This window comes from Brassica napus, chromosome C9, assembly GCF_020379485.1.
Source record: "Brassica napus cultivar Da-Ae chromosome C9, Da-Ae, whole genome shotgun sequence".
In the NCBI taxonomy this organism is placed as follows: Eukaryota; Viridiplantae; Streptophyta; class Magnoliopsida; order Brassicales; family Brassicaceae; genus Brassica; species Brassica napus.
The window spans coordinates 61,833,766-61,854,360 of record NC_063452.1 but is presented as its reverse complement, the minus strand read 5'-3'; the positions used below and the strand labels follow the sequence as shown (position 1 = coordinate 61,854,360).

General features: G+C 36.9%; 4 protein-coding genes across 4 annotated transcripts; 2 read left to right on the top strand and 2 right to left on the bottom strand.

The window, feature by feature from the left end:
• Window positions 1–2,356: 2,356 nt before the first annotated feature.
• Window positions 2,357–3,743, top strand: LOC106419170 (cytosolic sulfotransferase 15-like). The gene has a single exon (XM_013859921.3). The coding sequence runs from the start codon at window positions 2,443–2,445 to the stop codon at window positions 3,553–3,555; it is 1,113 nt and encodes a 370-aa protein (XP_013715375.2). The 5' UTR covers window positions 2,357–2,442; the 3' UTR covers window positions 3,556–3,743.
• Window positions 3,744–6,555: 2,812 nt separating this feature from the next.
• On the bottom strand, window positions 6,556–7,834 carry LOC106446106 (protein MIZU-KUSSEI 1). The gene has a single exon (XM_013887788.3). The coding sequence runs from the start codon at window positions 7,597–7,599 to the stop codon at window positions 6,850–6,852; it is 750 nt and encodes a 249-aa protein (XP_013743242.1). The 5' UTR covers window positions 7,600–7,834; the 3' UTR covers window positions 6,556–6,849.
• A 17-nt stretch (window positions 7,835–7,851) lies between these two features.
• LOC106418998 (protein LNK4-like) lies at window positions 7,852–9,720 on the bottom strand. The gene is made up of 6 exons (XM_013859741.3): window positions 9,478–9,720; window positions 9,046–9,394; window positions 8,766–8,934; window positions 8,501–8,608; window positions 8,284–8,405; window positions 7,852–8,204 (listed from the first exon to the last, which is right to left on the bottom strand). The coding sequence occupies exons 2-6, from the start codon at window positions 9,390–9,392 to the stop codon at window positions 8,069–8,071; spliced, it is 882 nt and encodes a 293-aa protein (XP_013715195.1). The 5' UTR covers window positions 9,393–9,394; window positions 9,478–9,720; the 3' UTR covers window positions 7,852–8,068.
• A 3,141-nt stretch (window positions 9,721–12,861) lies between these two features.
• Window positions 12,862–20,425, top strand: LOC106446103 (protein unc-13 homolog). Its single transcript, XM_013887785.3, has 27 exons — window positions 12,862–13,119; window positions 13,217–13,265; window positions 13,348–13,523; window positions 13,608–13,672; window positions 13,750–14,083; window positions 14,306–14,372; window positions 14,483–14,633; window positions 14,991–15,158; window positions 15,233–15,343; window positions 15,610–15,819; window positions 16,066–16,167; window positions 16,264–16,482; window positions 16,865–16,939; window positions 17,019–17,096; window positions 17,255–17,437; window positions 17,531–17,686; window positions 17,809–17,901; window positions 18,029–18,100; window positions 18,293–18,410; window positions 18,532–18,710; window positions 18,794–18,878; window positions 18,997–19,101; window positions 19,183–19,289; window positions 19,472–19,549; window positions 19,649–19,744; window positions 19,827–19,922; window positions 20,020–20,425. Exons 2-27 carry the CDS (start codon window positions 13,258–13,260, stop codon window positions 20,194–20,196), a joined length of 3,309 nt encoding a protein of 1,102 aa, XP_013743239.2. The 5' UTR covers window positions 12,862–13,119; window positions 13,217–13,257; the 3' UTR covers window positions 20,197–20,425.
• Window positions 20,426–20,595: the final 170 nt, after the last annotated feature.

Sequence of the window (20,595 nt, the reverse complement as noted above, 5' to 3'; positions counted from 1 at the left end):
TAGATAAACGATTAATTTGGTACTTTAAAAAAATGCTAAATGATTAAAAAATATATTTTAGTTTGAAAATAGTTACATTTTTAATATCCATCTTTCTGGTTTATTTTATTTTTATAATCTCTCGATGAATGTAAACCAAAACACCTGAAAATGAGAAACTCCTAATAAATATTTTTGGGGTCGAAAAGATCTTTCTTATGTCGATAGCCCACAAATAAACAACGATCTCAAGTTGAAAGGAAAAATACAAAATTAAATCAAGTGCCCATGTTGATCGTTATAAAGCATGTAATATATTCATCGCTTTAGACAAATCTTGAAAATCATATAATGTAAGATATACACTGTTAATAAGTGCTTTCGCTTTAACAAAAGTTCCACAACGTACCCATTGTTATTTGTAATGTAGCTATAACCGTAGTTCGCCGCCGTCTCTTATATATCTCTGTCCAAATTAGGAAAATCCAGTCGACATGTTGAGGGTGATGCATACATCGTAAATAACCAGAATAATAGTACAAATTTGGAAAACTCAATCGACATCTTAATTAAGCGTGATGCATATCTACGTTAGTAACCAGACTAATACCAATCAAAGTAAGTGTAGGCCTTCAACTCGGTTATTACGTATATTAATTTAAGGACAATTCTCTCAAATAGATCTTTTAAAGTTTTTGTCATAAAAATATCACTCAAAAAATAAAATGACCAAAATAACACCTTTTTGTTTTGAAAATTTTAATATTTTTTTTTTATTTTTTTTAATTTGAAACCATATCCCCAAAACCCCATCCCTTAAAACTCTAAATCTAGATTAGTTAACCCTTGAATACAAATGCATATTTACCCTTTAATAAAACTCATTTTGGTCATTTTTATTCCTTGAGGTCTATTTTTATGAAAATGAACTAAAAAGACCTATTAAAGATATTTCTCTTAATTTAATTTGTAGCTAATTTGTTCTCTAAAAGCTAGAAATAGACTTATGGACCCATGACAGTCATGTAATGTTATCTCTTGGGTCGACGTTTACCAGTGTTGAGTGTCTAAAAACTTGATGGCAAAGCATGATATGTCTTGAACACGGATTCTTACAGAATTGTGTACCACTGGAGATAACAAAAGCTTACTAGCCCCACAAAGGATGAAAAGAAGAGTGAGAATTTGGATGGAAAATGTATAGATTGAAACCAACCTAGAAAGAAGAAACAAGAAGTTGAGCACCCGTAAAATGTCAAATTGCAACAAAAACAAGAATTGAATGTGGATATAGGGCTAAAAATCAAGTCGATCACAAAATTTAAATTCAACAAGTACACCAAACTTTCATTGTTTGATGATTTGGGAGTAGAGTCCAAAGGGTTGCTGTAATTAAGGGGAAAAGGGAGTCCAAATGCCAATTTGGTACATTAATATACATACACCATGAGATAGCTCATATAGCTGATAGCATATGAATATGGATTTCAAGTTCTGACCATATTATTATAGCCGAGCACAGTAAATGCGTGTTATTAATAAAACGTTACTTCATTTTCAACCAATGTTCTACTGGCCCTTATCGCTTGATATTTTATTCCATTTCATTTTTGTGACAGCTAATTTGTTCCATTCAATATCATTAAAGTTGAAAAGTCAAGTTATTGATATAAAATGAGAACCTATTTTCCATTGTTGAAATAAACGATTATCATGAATAAAGTCAAGTTATTGAAAACGATTATTGCTAATCCACTTTATAGAAAGTGACTGCCTTGGTGATCTTAAGAAAAGATGATCATATTTTCATGTTTCAAAAAGATACGATGCTGCGTTTAAAAGCATAAATATTAAGAAACATATTTTTTGAGCAACTGAAACATATATTTAAAAATATTATTAAATAAATAAATTCCAAATAATTTACCATATATAAAATTTGTAGAATACAGTTAGTTATACAGTTTCCAATAAATTAAAGTTAACTACAACATTTATGTTTTAAACAGTAAATATCTTATGAATAAGTACACATTAAAACATAGATAATAATTGTTCAGCTGTTAATTTCAGAACTTATTTTCCGAAGTTGTTTCTGCCGACAATTTTAGGACCAAAACCAAACGAGAATAATAAATTAGAAAGCTGCAACTAAACCTTACACTAACTCTAAGGCGTATACAGACAATGACGGAGTATACAGACAATGACATAGCACTCTTATTAGAAAGTTGTACAAATAGAGTGGGCCAAACTAAAATTCCCACACGCCGCTTAGTTATTTCCCACGTGAACGATGAAAATTAGAGGCTGCTCTCTTCTCTACGCAACACAACTCATGCACTTGCGTTATATTATATAAACAGGCAACTTACTCGCGAAAAATATATCAAACAAAACCCAAAGTTTCAAACAAAATAATTAAAAAAAAACTTTGTTCTTTATATATATAAGACAAAGACAATGGCGAGCTCAAGCATCATCAAGACCATTCCACTAATGGCCATCCCAAATTTCAACGTTTGTCACAAGCTCGAGCTCCTCAAGGAAGAAGGCAAAAGCGGAGACCCAAAACACCAAGAAGGAGAAGGAGAAGGAGAAGGAGAAGAAGAAGAAGTGCAAAGCTACGAGTTCCAAGAGATGTTGGAGTCTCTTCCCAAGGAGAGGGGTTGGAGAACTCGTTACCTTTACCTATTCCAAGGGTTTTGGTGCCAATCCAAAGAGATTCAAGCTATCATGTCCTTCCAGAAACATTTCAAGTCCCTTCAAAATGATGTCGTTCTGGCCACCATACCAAAATCCGGTACGACTTGGTTAAAAGCTTTAACTTTTACTGTACTTAACCGACACCGGTTTGATCCGGTTTCTTCAACCACGGACCACCCACTCCTCACATCAAACCCTCATGACCTCGTACCTTTCTTCGAGTACAAGCTTTACGAGAACGGTGATGTTCCTGATCTCTCCGGTTTAGCCAGTCCGAGAACATTCGCAACCCACGTCCCTTTCGGTTCCCTCAAGGACTCCATCGAGGAACCAGGCGTGAAGGTGGTGTACTTTTGCCGAAACCCGTTCGACACATTCATCTCCTCGTGGCATTACATCAACAACATAAAGTCGGAGGCAGTGAGTCCCGTCTCGTTAGAAGAAGGGTTTGATCTGTACTGCCGAGGGGTGATCGGGTTCGGACCGTTTTGGGAACACATGTTGGGATACTGGAAAGAGAGCTTGAGGACACCAGAGAAAGTCTTGTTCTTACGTTACGAAGATCTGAAACAAGACATGGAGTCTAACTTGAAGAAGCTTGCAAGCTTCTTGGACGTTCCTTTCACGGAAGAAGAGGATCAAAAAGGTGTGGTGCATTCAATCTCGGATCTGTGCAGCTTCGAGAATCTAAAGAAGCTGGAGGTGAACAAGTCAAGCAAATCGATCAAGAACTTTGAGAATAGGCACTTGTTCAGGAAAGGAGAAGTGAGTGATTGGGTTAACTATCTCTCGCCACCACAGGCCGAAAGATTGTCAGCCTTAGTGGATGACAAGTTAGGTGGTTATGGTCTCACTTTCAGGTACAACTAAAATGTGGCCACGTGTTCATGACGTATCTACTTTTGTGTCATTGATATGAAGTCAGTACTAAAAACACAACAAAAGTTAAAGGGCAGTTGTTTTGTTGTTACATATGGAAGAATAAAACAACGAAACAACGTCCACTATTTAGTTTGTCGATTTTTTAATATCAATAAATATTATTGTCCTTGCCATAATGTTTTTTTTTTTCGTTTTTATTTCAACTGAGTGGATGTATTGATAAATATGTATAAATATATACATATACTTCTATGTATGTATTCTATATATAAAAACTATGTATGTACTATTTATTCATGTGCGAGGAAATAACTGAATAAATGGCTAAACATCTACCAGTTATATATATGTTGCCAGTGGATGTAAAAATGTTATTTTGTAATCACACGATTTTTATCATTTCTTTTCCCATTTTAAAGTTTTAAAATGACAATTAAATGCCATTTTTACTAAAATTATATATTTCAAAAAATAAAGAAAAATTAAAAAAACTATCAAATTTTAAACAAAAACCAATTGTGAAACTAGATTAAACACACTTGTAGATCTAAAAATCTATACTAAGTATTTGATAGTGATCAGGAGTTCAATCTGGGGAAGAAATAACGTGAGCAACGATATCTTCAGAACACAACGATATAATCAGGTATGAGTCGTCGAAAATGGACTATATTCGTAGGTCAAATATCATAGAGATATCGAGAGAAAGAAGGATCGCGACTGAACTCGATGCCGAGCTGCCTACGTACCCGTTAAGGGATCAAGTCTAAACGTAGTTCGATTATCATCTCGAGTGAGATGTTGATTTCATCGGTCTCAAGTGAGATTTTGGTTTCATCGGATATAGCCTCAGATGAGAGGTCGGGTTTGTCGGATATAGCCTCCGATGAGAGGTCGGGTTTGTCGGTTCTCTAACGGGAAGTCGGACGCGGTTCTTGAAAGAGACGTCGTAAAGCCAAGCTTAGAGTGTTTTTCAACCTAAGCTCGCTCGATCTCCAACTCGCGATGATTGTGGGGATTCCTTCTCGTTAGTGGATACGGAGACGTCTTTGATTTGTGGAAGTAATCTAATGTTTCTCTTTCTCGTTTGGTAATTGAGTAATGGAAGAACTGGTTAATCATTACATGGGGGTAACGATTAAACCATGTGTTGGTGGAGGATGAAGCGATCTTGCTGAGACCGAAGTTTCTCTTCCTCTTCATGTTTCTTTATTATTTTGTTTATATGCTTTTTATCTCTGTTCAGGTCGTGGACTCCCTCCCCTCCTTGTTAGCTCCAAGGCTTCTTTTATATGAGAATAAAAATGTTGCAAGAAACACGTGGTTTGTTGCACGTGCTCCTCTTCTTTAGCTTTGACTAATAACTATCGATTCCAAGATATGTGGAGAATAATCCTCTTGATATTTGACTCATTAATTCTCCAACGAACCTCGGGTTTTATATGGGCCGACGTCGCGTTACGAGTTCTCCTCAGCCCGTTTAAGCTTAACCCGAGGTAGTTATTAACCGGTTTTCTTATTATTTTGGCGGGAGGAATTTAGTGTTATATCATGTATCAACAACACTCACTATAATGGTTTACCCAAACTACAAGATCATCTCTTCCGTCACAAGTCACAGCTACATAAATGTAGTAAATGTTCATGTTTTTACATCATCAATAACTCATTTTGAGTAATTACCAAAGTAAAAATAAATAAATAGCAAAAATAGGAAATGATAAGAAGAAACTTTTTATCTGCATGTTATATGACCATGTCCAGTTACAAAAAAAAATGTTTTATGACCATGTTTTACATGTCTGTTAAGATAATATTGGGTTCGTTCTTGACATTAGTATAGCATACTTCAGAGGATAATGGAACATAGAAATAGTTGCTATGTTTCTTTCAGAAAAGTTTCCCCATTTATCACCTTCCAACATGTGAAATGTATATATATATATTCTGCTTAGAAACTCTTTAGTGATTTGTGCAAGTTTTTCATATGACATTTCAGAGAAGTCAGAATTGCAGTTGATTGATGGTAGGTCTACAACCAAATATTCACCAATTCATTGTAAAACGTTGTGCAAGTTCCGTTAGATTATTCACATATGGTCTCTTTAAGATGCTGAATCATGTTCAGTTTTTCCTAACAATAAGTAGTTTCGTATCATGCTGAAAAAAAAGTAGTTTCGTATCATAACGAAAACATTTACTCATATGATGCTTTGATGTTTATCTTCTCACCAGAACATATTTATGTGGTTTGATTTGGTATCCTCATCTTTGTTCTCATGAACTTTTATTTGCATGTTATGAGAATACATAAATAAGTTCTGGTGAGACTACTTTTGTGTTCACATATCTACTTTTGTGTTTGAGGAGGACTTTGATTTGAAAGTCAGTACTAAAAACATAACAAAAGTTAAAGTCAGTTCTTTTGTTATTACAAATGGAAGAATAAAACAGTGAAACAACGTCCAAAATTCAGTTTGTCGATTTTTAGTTTCAATAAATATCATTGTACTTTCCATTATGATTATCATTTCTATCTAAGTGTGAGTGAATGTATTAATAAGTGTATAGATATATATTCATACTCCTATGTATGTATTATTAAAGAAAATTGTAAACTTGTAATCACGCGTTTATATTTTTTTCTTTCTAATTTTATGTTTAAAATCATAGTTGAATGCTATTTATGACTGTATGGCATTAATAGAGTAAATATTTACTCTGAAAATAAATATACTCCAAATTCAGTTAAATCTTTTCCAATCGCTGAAATGAAAATTTTCACCTTTTCAACCATTTACACAAAGAAAAACACTCTCTAAAATTTACTTTAACATTTTACCAAAAAAATACATTTACTCCAGTTACCTTATTCTTTCTCCTTTTACCATTTGTTTTGTTTTTCGCTTTTTTTCATCAATTTTTTCCTCTGATTTACTCTATATCTAACCAATCACACTCTAAAATTCTATATTTCATAAAGAAAAATTGAAAAAACTGTCAAATTTTAAATAAAACTAAATGCTAAACTAGATTGAACACACTCACTATAATGGTTACCCAAAACTACAAGCTCATCTCTTCCCTCACAGCCACGGAAGTGGCAAAATCCATGTTTTTACATCACCAGTTAATCATTTCGAGTGATTCCAAAGTAAGAAACTAAATAGCAGATATAAATTGAAAATAAACATATAAGTAAAAAAAAAAAAAACGATTAATGACGCGCACGTGGGTGTGGTTGGGTTGTTTTTAACCTTTCCCTTAAAACGATGACGTTTATTAAACCCGTACGAAGAAGATACTGAGCTCAGGACCACTGTTCCCGTCAGGGTTCATCATGTAATAAGTCTCAGAGTCTCTCGACCCAATCACTCTCTCAAAATGCGCTCTCATATAAGTCAAATCTCCTTCTCCTCCTCCGCCGCTATTCACCGGCAACACACCAGCTCCCATCGACACCGCGTGAAGCATCTGCATCACCACAAGATCCTCCTCCGTCGGCTGCCTCTTAACCCCGTAACCGGACTTCTTCCCGTTGCAGTACAACGCCCAAATCGGCTCGTCCACAATCTTCGTCGTCCTCTCGCTCGGCCTCTTCTCGCACTCGAGCGCGATCCTCACCAGACCGACCCCGAGGTCCTGGAGGAGCTTCGCCGTCGGGATCGCTAGCTCCAGGACGAGGATCGGGAGCGAGCGCGGGGTCTCCTGAATCGCTATATTAACCCGCGTTTTGCGGTAACCGAACAGCGTTCCAGTGACGCGCGTCCCTCCGTGGACGTGGTTCTCGTGGACGCGCGTCCCTCCTCCCCCGGGGAATTTACACATCGGTGACATGATCGGAAGCGATCGGAACACTGAGCGGACGCGGCGGAGTAGCTTGTTCGATTTGGACCCGGTTGATTTGGTCTTGCCGGAGGGCTGCTCCAGCGTGATCTCGGGCCGTACGGTGGATTCCTTAGACCGTGGGCTCCCGAGAGGTGGCAGTGTCGTCGGAATCAGCATCCTCGGCGTTAACGGTGGTGTCGCCATGTTGAAGGGAGATATGTTTTGTATGTTTTAAAAGTGAAGACTTCTTAAGTTTTTATGCAATCTTTAGAAACTTGTGGAAGGCACGTTTGAGTTTCGCCGGTTTAGTTATGGTCGGGAGAGAGATGTATTAATCTAGTGTTGTTTTAGACTAATTCTATAAGCTGCTGTGTTAAAAGTTGTTTCCCACTTGCATATGTTTTTATTAATAAAAGCTCCTGAAGTATCTGTTTTGACCTATGTTAACAACAGCTCTCAAGTAAGCGAGTTTCATTCAGTAAACAACACGTTGCATCAAGAAAACGAAATCCAGGAACAAAGTCAACGGAAGCTTGATCAGAGTGTATTTTGAACATATCAAAAAACTGAAGCTTGGTGGAAAGTCAAGCGAAAGCAACTTACACACACATAATATTATATATATATATATATACACACACGCATCTTTGTTCTTGTTCTGAAGCTTGCTCTTTTACTCTTGATTACAAGAAACTCTCTTTGGTGGAGGTAAATTCCTCATGTTTGATTCCATATTGTTGAACGTGAGGTTCGCCACGGCTCTGTCTATTGAGTTTGTTTCAGATTCAGTCTTCTGCTTTATGTTCCCGCTGAAAATCAAAGATAATGATGAGCCTTTACTTACATATGTAAAGATCTGTTTTTAAGCAGTAAAAAGTCTCTCTATACCTGAAGGTTGTCTCCTGGAGGAACTCCTCCGTGTTAATGTTGCCTGATTCGCACTTCAGTTGTGAGTTCTTAGCAAGCCGGTAGAAAGTATCGCGGAAGCATTTGCGGGTAACTTCAGTCAACTGTAATTAAAGATTTTGTAAAATATGTTACAAGACTGATCAAATATCAGAAAAAATCTCAAAATCAAGATCAAGATCAAGATCACCACACACACCTTTTCACTAGCCCTCTGTAGATCCTGCAACACAACTTCTTCTGTAGATGGCTCTTCCAAGTTCTTCTCCTCACAGAGATCTAAGATCTTCATTGGTTCCTCCCCCTCCTTGAACCAAAAATAATATCCAAAGATCAACATCTCATACTATTATACCCAAATATCATACATCAATGGTCCCAGAAAAAAAAAAATCACACATCACTTCTAATTTTTCACATTGCTATTTATATATATATATATATAAAAAGAGACATGTCTTTACCATAGGAGGCATGTCATTACAAGCTTCCCAGTTGTATTGATACATGGGTACTTCTCTGCCGTCGAGAGTGTCAAGATACGCAACAGAGGAAGAGCCGGGGCTGTTGTTATCCGACTCTTTGAAACAATGGAGATTCCCATTCCCTGGAACATCCTCCAAAATGGAACTTCTTCAGTCAGAACCGGAAACAAAGAAAAAAAACGACGAATAACAATTATTTGTCTGAATCTCTTTGTGTGTTATATATATAAACAATTTCTATGAGTGATGAGGGCTATACAGGAACATGTCATCCATCTGTTGGATCCCATCGAAATCGTGAAGCGACGAAGCAGAGTTGTAGTAACAACCATCAGACTTGAACCTCTTTGATTCCTCTTCTTCTTCTCCTTCTTGTTTTACTTCTCCACTCGTCCCTATCTCCATCTCCATATCCATATCCATCTGACTGTATAACCCTCCGCTGAATCCATTGTTAATCACATCGAAGTCGAAGCATTTCTCCGCAGCTTTCTGGGAGTTCATGCTCCATCCACCCCACATATCAGAAGATTGGTATGAATCCGATGTCTCCTGATAGCTAGGCACGACTAGATCCTCACCGTTCCTCCTCGAATAACGACCCATTACTGTTGACAAAAAAAATAAAAGGTCCAAAGTCGTTACCTTTGTTTACATCTGAATCCTTTTAAGAAACATAACAAGAACTCACCTTTGTTCAGATCTGAATCAGAAGTATCCTTCTTTTGTGATTATGAGTTTGTGTTCTGTCTTTGCAGATTTGTGTGTGAGTGAAGGAGAGAAGACAAAGAGACAGAGCAAGTTGACGGAAGTGGTGGGTTTTAACTAATTTTAGTGGCAGAGGATTCACGGGGGAGATTTGTGGCTCAGATCACTCCTCCATCTAAAGCAACTCTCTCATTGGTCCACGTGTTGGCCATATCTTTTTCTGTGTGATGTCCGCATTTGAATAAAGTAAGATCTTCCAGCTATTGGCCAACTTGCACATGTTTGTGGTGTGATTACGGAAATACCCTCTAGATTTAGGCAGTGGCTAGCTCACAGTTTCGCTGACACGTGCCACGTTACTCGATTTGGTATTTACACGTGGCCTGTAGGTATAGGAGGTGAGGACACATCACAGACTGTCGAGCGGTGGAGTGGGACCGGTGGTTTATGGGTTGAAGGGCATAAGTGGATAATGCTCTTCCTTTATCTTCTCATCCTCATCAATGTTAGCAGTTTTCCAAAAATAGACTTTATTGATTTCACAAAAATCGAAATGCAAATTAAAGTTCTTGAGATTGTTCATTGTATCAGACTAGTAAGCTCACTCAATAGCGATGTGCTAGTGTAATAAATTTGCAAACTGATGAGATATATATTATTTGTTTGATACTCCAGATAATCCGGACACTCCGGAAAAATACTTAGGCTTTATGCACTTTGAAAATCATATTATAGAAAAACTAAAGGTGGATAAATATAAGTTAAATTTTTTAATCTGATTACATCATTTCTAATGGTTCATTCTATTTTTCGCTATAAAGTAGAATAACTTTATAATAGAATTGAGGTATATTGATATTATATTATATTTTAGAATAAAAAATAGAGTCGAAGAACCAAAACACAAACAACTTACTATATATATAAAACAAACTCATTTTTTACTCTATTATGTAATGAAAAATATAATATCATTAGAGCATTCTTAATCTAAATTCTATTTTATAGTAAAAAATAGAATAAAATTAGAGATGCCATTAAAATTTGCATTAAAAAAATCAACATAGACAACACTAAGAGCAGCATTATCGCACAAAAAAATGGGTGTTTAGTCCTATAGACCCCACACAAATGGCAAGCAACGATGCTTTCAGCTGCAAAATAAACGCCGTGTTTTATTTGTTGCTTCTACTATTCGCGGATTCCACCGACACGTGGCGGCCTGCGATTGTTTTTTTTTAATTTTTTTTTCTTTTTTTTTAATCAGATAAAAAAAATAAAAAATAAAAAATAAGCACCCCATAAAGATGTTCTAAACCCTGTTCTCTCCAAATTGAAATGTTGATTCAAATTGACATGTTCTACATGGCTACTAGTAAAAAAATATAAATAGCCATTTTCATATTCTTATTGAAATATTAATATTTTTTATTTCTTTGTGATTAGTTTTCACTAAAAGCCACTTATCATATCGTCCGCTAGATTTTTATGAGAAAATTATAGATAGAGGAATATTATGAAACACTATTTATGGTGGATCTCTTGTTAGTGACTTTCATAACAACTACGTTACTATATCAGTTAGGTATTTATTTGTTACCACTTTAGTAGTTGTTTACGATGATTTTCAGTTAATTATATATTTTAACTAGTAATTAATTAATTATCAACAAATTATGAGGATGACTTGGTCAGATGGACTAGCTCATACATGCATATCTTATGTAAACTCAGCAAATTTATTGCATATAGTTTTTTCCCGCTTGACTTATCATATATTTTCTTAGGGTTCTAGAGGGACTACAAATTTTAGACTCATGGGGGAATCTCTCTAGTTCCAGACTCTCTGTGTTGCTTCTTTATTCGTGGATTTGACTGGAGAGTACTTGTTGTAGTCATCGATCTACTGTTCACTAAGAGAATTTTTCTGATTTGAAATATGTGTACAATTGCAGCAGCAAATGAAGGAGAGTGTATACCGTCTCTTTCAATGTATACTTGATCGACGAATTACCCTTTTCTATAATCGACATATTGACCGGATCAGAGGCGAATCCACTAACGATAATAGAGCTGACACTCCTTAAATCTTTATAAAACTTAAATTGTATGTAAAATCTGCAAAGAACCTTTGTTGATTTTGGAAAAACCTGCCTCTTGACACAGGGGCGGATCTAGAACTGGATTTAATCGGGGGCACATAACATTTTTCACTATATTTTATAATTCATTAGGGGGCACTGTCATTGATTAAGCTTAATTACTCAAAGAAATTGAAAAACTAGATGGAGGCACATGCCCCCGCACGGCTCTTACTACGTCCGCCACTGTCTTGACACCCCTAAACCTGAGTTCGATCAAGCCTTGAACCTTTCATTTATTTATTTTTTATTTATTAAATTAATATTTTGACATCTTTTAAATTAATTTCTAGGTCCGCCATTGGACCAGATCATTATCTGCTGCATCTGCAAATGACTAAGGCTTTTGTTTAACTCAAAGCTCAAAAGAATGGTTTCTATAGTTTATGCCGGCTTTTGCACTTACAATATTCATGAATCAAAGTATAAGTCTTTAACTTTCAGGGAAATTATAAACAACAAGTTTGTTGCAGCGTTTTTGTGGAAAGTCGTCCAGGGAACATACAGTTGATTTTTTTTAACACATGTTCTGTATACAGTATATACCTTATTATAAACGCTAGACGGTATATATATATCCATTTATTATGTCGATAATACTTTAAAAGACGTGGTTTCAATGATTGTATGTAACAGGAATTGTCACGGATCAGTTGATACAATCACATTTTACAGTGAAGTGTGCGAGGCTGATGATGCTGGAGCTTGGTCCTATAAAAATTGAGCATGTTGTGGAGGCCAACAAACAACCCTGAAAATATTCAACAAGACTAGGTATTTGCTGCCTACAAGTATTCAAGACGACTAGATACTCTCTTTCCCTCTTTCTCGATATGCTTTTTCCTTTTCATAAATAGTTCTCTTTATGACATTTTCTTTCGGTTGTCTTGTAATCGATAATAACCAAGTGGTTTAGGACTTAACACTGGGAGTGTCCGAGCTTAAAAAAAAATTCCATGGTTCAAGTTCTAGATCAATGGTAACATTTTTGTTGTTGTTGAAAGACTGAGCACTACTGTAGAATACAAACACTTCTATATCATCACACCACCTATCTAACAATAAAAAAACAAATTCTTCTAAAAAATGTTGCGATGTCTATACTTAAATCAGTAAATGAAAAAAGTATACTTGTTAGTTTTTGACAAGTGAATTTCAGTAAAATCACGCGATTAAAAAGGGGGATAAAAGAGCTTATAGACAAATCAGCAAGGTAAAAATATTAAATTTCTAAAATTTGGACTTTTTCTAAATTACTTTTCTCCTCAAACTCGGAAGACGCGAGGGTGTGGTGTACAGATAGATCTTTCTCCCACGCACCCCCCCTTCTCTAGATTCGCTCTGCTCGAACTTCTCTAAAGACATTTCGAGATCATATATTCATCCTTCTCATCTACTGGATCGATCTCCCCCAAAACCGCGTTTGATTTCCACTTTCTCCGCCGTCTCACGAGATTCGGATCTCGCTACTAAGTAGATGACTGGTAAGCTCAGTTTAATTGGAACTAAGATTACTGTATTCAATGCGGTGTAATTAAAACGATTCTAGGTAGTTCATTGAAGTTTTAATTGATTTCGCAGGTTAATTGAAATCTGAGAATCCACATCGCAGCTGGATCGAGATGGAAGAGTATGTTTCTACACTCTATCATACAAATCTTCGTTTTCCTTTTAGTTCTAACTTTGGGATCCATTCGCTGCTGCGTTTGCAGAGAAAGTGCTGTTGAGATTCTTCAGAGGTATCGCCGAGATAGGCGTAAACTCTTGGATTTCATGTTGGCCGGTAGCTTAATCAAGAAAGTCATCATGCCTCCTGGAGCCGTTACTCTCGATGACGTGGATTTAGATCAAGTCAGTGTTGATTACGTCATCAACTGTGCTAAGAAAGGTGATTCTATTCACGTTCGTTCTGTTTTTTTTTTTTTTTTAGAGTAACGCGTATTGTAATTTGTGTACTGGTTTTAAACGCCAGGTGGAATGCTCGAGCTTTCCGAAGCGATTCGGGACTACCATGATCACAGTGGATTGCCTTATATGGTATTATTGACTCTCTCATTTGTTAAAACAATGTTGTATATCAGTTGTTTTCATTAACGTGTTGTGAATGTTTTCAGAATAGCGTTGGTACTGCTGATGATTTCTTCCTGGCTACGACTCCTGAATCTTCTGGCTCTCCTCCGAAAAGAGCGCCGCCGCCTATTCCTATATTAACTTCTGCCTCATCCTCGTCCATCCCCACGAATCCGGAGTGGTGCGAGTCACCGTCTGCGCCGCCGTTGATGCGGTCGGAGTCTATTGATTCACCGCACGCTCATGAGCTGACTGTTGATGACATTGAGGATTTTGAGGATGACGATGACAATGAGGAAGTTGGTAATTTCAGGATCTCGAGGCGGACTGCTAGTGATGCGGCTGATCTTGTGCCTAAACTGCCATCCTTTGCCACTGGCAAGTGCATAATTTTTTAAGCTGATAAAAATAAAAGTGTTGCTGTTATTTGATGGGGTAGACCTCATAAAGAGAGGGTAAAACAGTAATTGTAAACTTATAGGTAGTTTATATACCTACCTGTGGCCAGAGCTAACTATGACTAGACCATAAGTAGTACTCACATTAAAAATCAATAACCCACTGATGCATTAAGAAAGTTGCCTCCTTCTTATGTTTCAGGTATTACAGATGATGATCTTCGTGAAACTGCATTTGAAATCTTGTTGGCTTGCGCTGGAGCCTCAGGGTATAGATATTATCAACTTGCTTCCTTTTTAATTTTATTGTTTTAGTGAGTCTTATTGATATCGTTTTTCTCTTTCGTATGTTTTCAAAATGTATTCTGCAATCATATAGGGGTCTCATAGTACCATCAAAAGAGAAAAAGAACGAGAAACGCAGATCTAGGCTGATTAAAAAGCTTGGTCGCAAAAGTGAGAGTGTCTCTCAGTCTCAGAGTTCATCAGGATTGGTTTCTCTTTTGGAAATGATGCGGGGCCAAATGGAGGTAACTCAACTCTCTCTCACTGTTTCTTCTTATCTCATTTGTTGAAGCATATATGGTTTTTTTGAATGTGGACTTTACACAGTTATTACTTGATACTTTCTCAAAAAATTGTTCTGATGTAAGTATCATGTCACGATGTCCTAATTTTTGTAAGCTAAATGTCCCGGCTTCCGTTGACTTTAGTATGCGGTTGGATACTATTCGCTTCTTCCTCCGTGTACTCTTTCCGTATGTTAAATGCATTGTATTATGTTTTCTGCGCCACTGCATACACTGCCATATGATACGAATAATCACAATTCACCCACTTTTTATACTTGTTATGTAACTGGCAATCAATCATTTGGGCTCATACAGATATCTGAAGCCATGGACATCAGGACAAGACAGGGGTTGCTTAATGCTCTAGCTGGAAAAGCTGGGAAAAGAATGGACAGCCTCCTGGTACCTTTAGAATTGTTATGTTGTGTGTCTCGTACCGAGTTCTCTGACAAGAAAGCATACCTACGTTGGCAGAAAAGGCAGGTAAAGACCACCTTCTCACCCCCTTCGTTCATTTATATTTTGGTTCTGTCATCTATTAATTTTTGGTATCTCAGTTAAACATGTTAGCAGAGGGGCTCATTAACCATCCTGTCGTTGGATTTGGAGAATCAGGTTGTAAGGCAAATGACCTGAAGAGTCTTCTGCAAAGAATTGAAGAATCAGAGGTATTTTTTTTTCTACTTTATGTTCATGTGATTTGTTACATGGTGTAGACATCAGATATCAGGTAGATTTCCCTTGAAGATTCTCTGTAGGAATCTTCCCATTTATTATGAAAATTATGGTGAACATGCACATTTTAGACGTCACTTCTTCCACACTTACCTATAATTCTTTGGCTTTTATCCCTTATACTGAAAGTTGAATTGGCTTAGATTAACGGTTTCATGATATGTTTCTCACTTCTCGTTGCTTTCTTTTCCATCTGTAGTCTCTTCCATCCTCAGCCGGAGAAGTGCAAAGAGCAGAATGTTTAAAATCTCTTACAGAAGTTGCTATCTCACTTGCTGAGAGACCGGCACGTGGTGATTTGACGGGTGAAGTGTGCCACTGGGCTGATGGCTATCATTTGAACGTCAGACTATATGAAAAATTGCTTCTCTGTGTCTTTGACATGTTGAATGAAGGGAAGCTCACAGAGGTCGGTGATTCTGTCAAAATATTGTTGAATACATTTTCCAGCATCAATAGTCCTTGTCATCTAAAAATCATATCGATTTGAAAGGTGTTCTTCTCAGCTATCCTCCTTGAACTGCTTAGAATCCTAATTTTTATGTTTCCTCATATTGATATTCCCATATACACTAAAAAGTGACAAGTTGCCATTCGGTTTATTGTTGCCTTTTCTAAGACATTCTATGAAATAGCCTTGGTCATTTTATTTCAGGAAGTGGAAGAAATTCTTGAGCTTTTGAAATCAACATGGCGTGTTCTTGGAATTACAGAGACCATTCATTACACATGCTATGCCTGGGTGTTGTTTCGGCAGGTAGTGATGGAGAAGAAAATTCCTTTATTACAATGATATTGATGCTTAATATTGGACCCTTTACTGTAGTTTTATGAGTATTTTGTGTGGTTGCAGTATGTAATCACTAGTGAACGAGGACTTCTGCGACATGCTATTCAGCAGCTGAAGAAAATCCCTCTAAAAGAACAACGTGGGCCTCAAGAGCGCATACACTTGAAAACATTGCAGTGTAGGGTTGAAAATGAAGAGATATCCTTCTTGGAGTCCTTCTTGTCACCTATACGAAGTTGGGCCGATAAGCAGCTGGGCGACTACCATCTGCATTTTGCCGAGGTTTTACCTAAAAACCATTGCGTTTAGTCACAGAAGTTACTTTCAGTTCAGTTACAGTAATTCGTATATAGGATCAGCGTTCTTCCTTACTTGAACTGTACCCTTGCTTATATGTCATTGTGGTTTGCATATGGACACATTAGGACATAAGTCTCCAGAAACTTGACGCATAATTCACATGTCGAATTCTTCCATATGCATGCCGAACAATATAGTTTACCCATCATCACTTCTGTACTTGTAACTGAATTTCTTTGTAAATTAACATAAGAGCATATCTACCTCAGGCTTCTTGTATATCTTTGTTGCAAGGCAGTTTCGTTTTCCCTATCTATACCATTGAAGTTAGTCATTTTTTTCCTTTTCTTTACAACTTTTGCAGGGTTCACTTGTCATGGAGGATACAGTTACGGTTGCAATGATAACTTGGAGGCTTTTGTTGGAGGAATCTGATAGAGTAAGTAATCTGTTTTTTTGGTGGAGCAATATAGTTTACCCAACATCACTTCTATACTTGTAACTGAATTTCTCTACAGGCGATGCATTCTAGCTCTTCAGATCGAGAGCAAATTGAGTCCTATATTTCATCTTCCATTAAGAATACGTTCACAAGGGTAAGTGTTTTATCAAACTTCTATATGCTTGACAAACGATCGCTTATCAGCTCTCACTTATGCCGATTCTAAGAACTGAACAACTTCCGTTTCTAATGTGTGCATTTAACGCTTAATAATATGGACGGTATTCTGAGGCTGATTCTTGCAATTTACAGATGTCACTGACCATTGATAGATCAGACAGAATCAATGAGCACCCTTTGGCATTGCTTGCTGAGGAGACAAAGAAACTTATGAAAAAGGACTCTACCATCTTTATGCCAATATTATCTCAGAGGCACCCACAAGCAATTGCGTTTTCTGCATCCCTTATTCACAAGTTTTATGGGAACAAATTGGTAAGCTTTATGCTGGCGTCCCTCCCATCTTATTACTTTTTGGTCACTACATCTCAATTGTAAATGACATCTTGACTTTGTATTTGATTTCAGAAACCTTTTCTTGATGGTACTGAACACTTGACTGAGGATGTAGTCTCTGTTTTTCCTCCGGCTGATAGCCTTGAGCAATATTTACTGGAGCTAATGACCTCTGTCTGCGGAGAGGATACAAATGGACCTTATTTCAGAAAATTAATTCCTTATGAGGTTAGACTCACATATGCTTAACTTTTGAAACTAGGAAGAGTGGCATAAAACACCTTATAAAAAGTGTTGAATTTAAAGATCAATCATGCTGGCTCTAATATTTCTTAATTTTATTCTGCTAGCTCGAATCTCTCTCTGGCACATTGGTTTTGAGATGGATCAATGCACAGCTGGGAAGAATTTTGAGTTGGGTGGAGCGAGCTTTTAAACAAGAGGTGGGATTTGGTCGTTTGCTGGTCTGCTGAAGAATGACTTTGTTCCGTGATTACTGCATTTCTATTATTTGTAGGTCCTTTTATACTATTTTTTGGAACTATAACACATCTTAACTTTTCTGTATAGCATTGGGACCCAATATCACCTCAACAGCGGCATGGGAGCTCAATTGTTGAAGTTTTCAGGATCGCAGAAGAGGTAGGGGTTTTACAAGTTTTATCAAGTCTTATCAGTTACTTGAGGCATATGTTTTATTTTGTGTTCAGTTTGTCGTGACCTTATACTTGTTGAATTTATATACAATTCTATTTCCCAAATAGTGTGCATAAGAAAGATTAGAAGGCTTGAAATGAACTGTCTAATTAATGTTTTGGATAATCTTTGATGCAGACTGTTGATCAGTTTTTTGAGCTGAAAGTTCCAATGAGATCCATTGAACTAAGCGCTTTACTTCGTGGTATTGACAATGCATTTCAAGTATATACTAACCATGTCATGGAGAAGCTAGGTATGCACCGACTGGTTGAATCTGCTGCTGAGCTTTGAAATTTAAATGGCTAGTTCGTATTCATACGAGCCACAGTTATAAACTTTCATCTCCCTTAACCTTGAGTTTCGGTATATTCCAGGTAGCAAGGATGATTTGGTTCCGCCTGTGCCTGTTCTTACTCGTTACAAGAAGGAAGCAGCAATCAAGGTTTTTGTTAAGAAGGAACTATTCGAGTCAAAACTGCCGGATGAGAGATGGTCGACTAACATTGATGTTCCTGCAACTGCTGTCCTTTGCGTTCAGCTCAATACTTTACATGTAACTTCAAGACTAGCTTCCTCAGTTCAAGTACCATTTATAAGTTTCGCTGCTATCTATAACCTTTTATATGCTTTTCTCAGTATGCTGTTAGTCAGTTGAGCAAGTTAGAAGACAGCATATGGGAGCGATGGATAGCAAAAAGACCTCGCGAAAAGATTGTCATCAGTATGTACTATCTATTTGCTCAATTAATTCTAAACTTCATTTCCATTTAGGAATATTCTTCCTTGAATCGATGTTAGCCATAATGAATGATACATTTCCCATTTGGTTAACTTTGAAGGAAAATCTTTGGTTGAGAAAACTAAGAGTGTTAACCAGAAGGAATCTTTTGAGGGGAGTAGAAAGGATATCAATGCAGCTCTGGATCGTATTTGCGAGTTTACTGGTGAGATGTCATGTGTTTTACCTCCTTGAAGTATTCATTATCAAAGTGGGTAAAATAATATTTGATTCTTTCACACTGCAGGGACTAAGATTATCTTCTGCGATTTAAGGGAGCCATTTATTGAGAATCTGTACAAGCCAAGTGTTTCTCAATCAAGACTGGAAGCATTAATCGAAGCCCTTGACACGGTAATAAATCTGCTCCTTGTTTATAAATGAGCCAGGCATTTAAAGTTTACATGAGCTCTGAACCGCCACAGAGTAGTGTGATTTCGGGGTTCTAAAAAGTGTGGTGCCTAGAAGCCAATCGAGCATAACATTCCTTGACGATCTTGAGATTGCTAACTCAGATTTTCAATTACTTTGACCAGGAACTTGGACAACTATGTAGTGTCATAATGGAGCCACTGAGGGATCGGATAGTCACAAGCCTGCTTCAAGCATCACTTGTCTGTAGTCTAATCTTAGTTGGTTTTGTTTACATCATTGACACAGCTCTCAAGTGTTTGCCTCTTTTTTATTGATAAATTATTCATAATCTTTACCAGGACGGATTGCTTCGCGTACTATTAGATGGTGGCCCGTCTCGTGTGTTTCATCCAAGCGAATCAAAGCTACTAGAAGAAGATGTAGAGGTCTTAAAGGTAAACTCTTTCTTATCGGCCATCTCAACTTCATGCCCCCAAGTGCTCGTAACTTCTTAAAAGCTCATGAATTTTTTTCTAGGAATTCTTTATTTCTGGCGGGGACGGACTTCCGAGAGGAGTCGTTGAAAACCAAATCGCCCGTGTTCGTCTTGTTGTAAAGCTACACGGATACGAGGTTAGTACTCCAGCTTCCTACTTAAGTGTGGACATTTGGTTTCTCGGTTTTTGTATGCCAATCCTGACTTTGACTCTGCTTATAACTAACGCAACAGACACGAGAGCTTATCGATGACTTAAGGTCTCGAAGCAGTTTAGATATGCAGCAAGGAGGAAGAGGCAAACTTGGAGCAGACACCCAAACACTGGTACGAGTATTGTGCCACAGAAACGATTCAGAGGCTTCTCTGTTTCTGAAAAAACAGTACAAAATCCCCAAATCCCACGCCTAATTGATATGCTTTCGATTATTGGTGCGAGTTACTTTCTTTTAGTCTTTGTTCAGTGACAAAAAATACTTTTGTATAAACGGTTTTCAGAAAGCACAGGCTGTAGAGAAGTTACATTTTTACTTTTTACCTGAGCTTTTTATGTGTCTTTGCTACAATACAAATGTTTTTTTTTCTTCTGTTGAAATGTATTTCACTGCAAACGCATATTTTCATTTAATTTTATTCAAAAGAGTCTAGAAATCTTTTAGATTAAAACTAAAAATCTAAAGCTGGGAATAACAAAATGATTTATTGACCGTTGAAATTCTATTTCCGTTCGAGTCTTTGACTATGTTTATTTTATTTTTTGGCTTGATTATTATTACTGTTTCCGAGTAACTTCTCTGGATAACCAAGTTC

What these genes read in the sequence shown, in the direction of transcription:
- LOC106419170 (XM_013859921.3), top strand. Translation starts at nt 2,443, where the DNA reads ATGGCGAGCTCAAGCATCATCAAGACCATTCCACTAATGGCCATCCCA.
- LOC106446106 (XM_013887788.3), bottom strand. Translation starts at nt 7,599, where the DNA reads ATGGCGACACCACCGTTAACGCCGAGGATGCTGATTCCGACGACACTG.
- LOC106418998 (XM_013859741.3), bottom strand. Translation starts at nt 9,392, where the DNA reads ATGGGTCGTTATTCGAGGAGGAACGGTGAGGATCTAGTCGTGCCTAGC. An exon ending in TACAGAGGGCTAGTGAAAAG is followed by an intron (nt 8,406 to 8,500) that starts GTGTGTGTGGTG and finishes CTTTAATTACAG; the next exon opens with TTGACTGAAGTTACCCGCAA. An exon ending in CTCCAGGAGACAACCTTCAG is followed by an intron (nt 8,205 to 8,283) that starts GTATAGAGAGAC and finishes TTTGATTTTCAG; the next exon opens with CGGGAACATAAAGCAGAAGA.
- LOC106446103 (XM_013887785.3), top strand. An exon ending in TGATGCGGGGCCAAATGGAG is followed by an intron (nt 14,634 to 14,990) that starts GTAACTCAACTC and finishes GGGCTCATACAG; the next exon opens with ATATCTGAAGCCATGGACAT. An exon ending in TCGCGAAAAGATTGTCATCA is followed by an intron (nt 18,879 to 18,996) that starts GTATGTACTATC and finishes TTAACTTTGAAG; the next exon opens with GAAAATCTTTGGTTGAGAAA.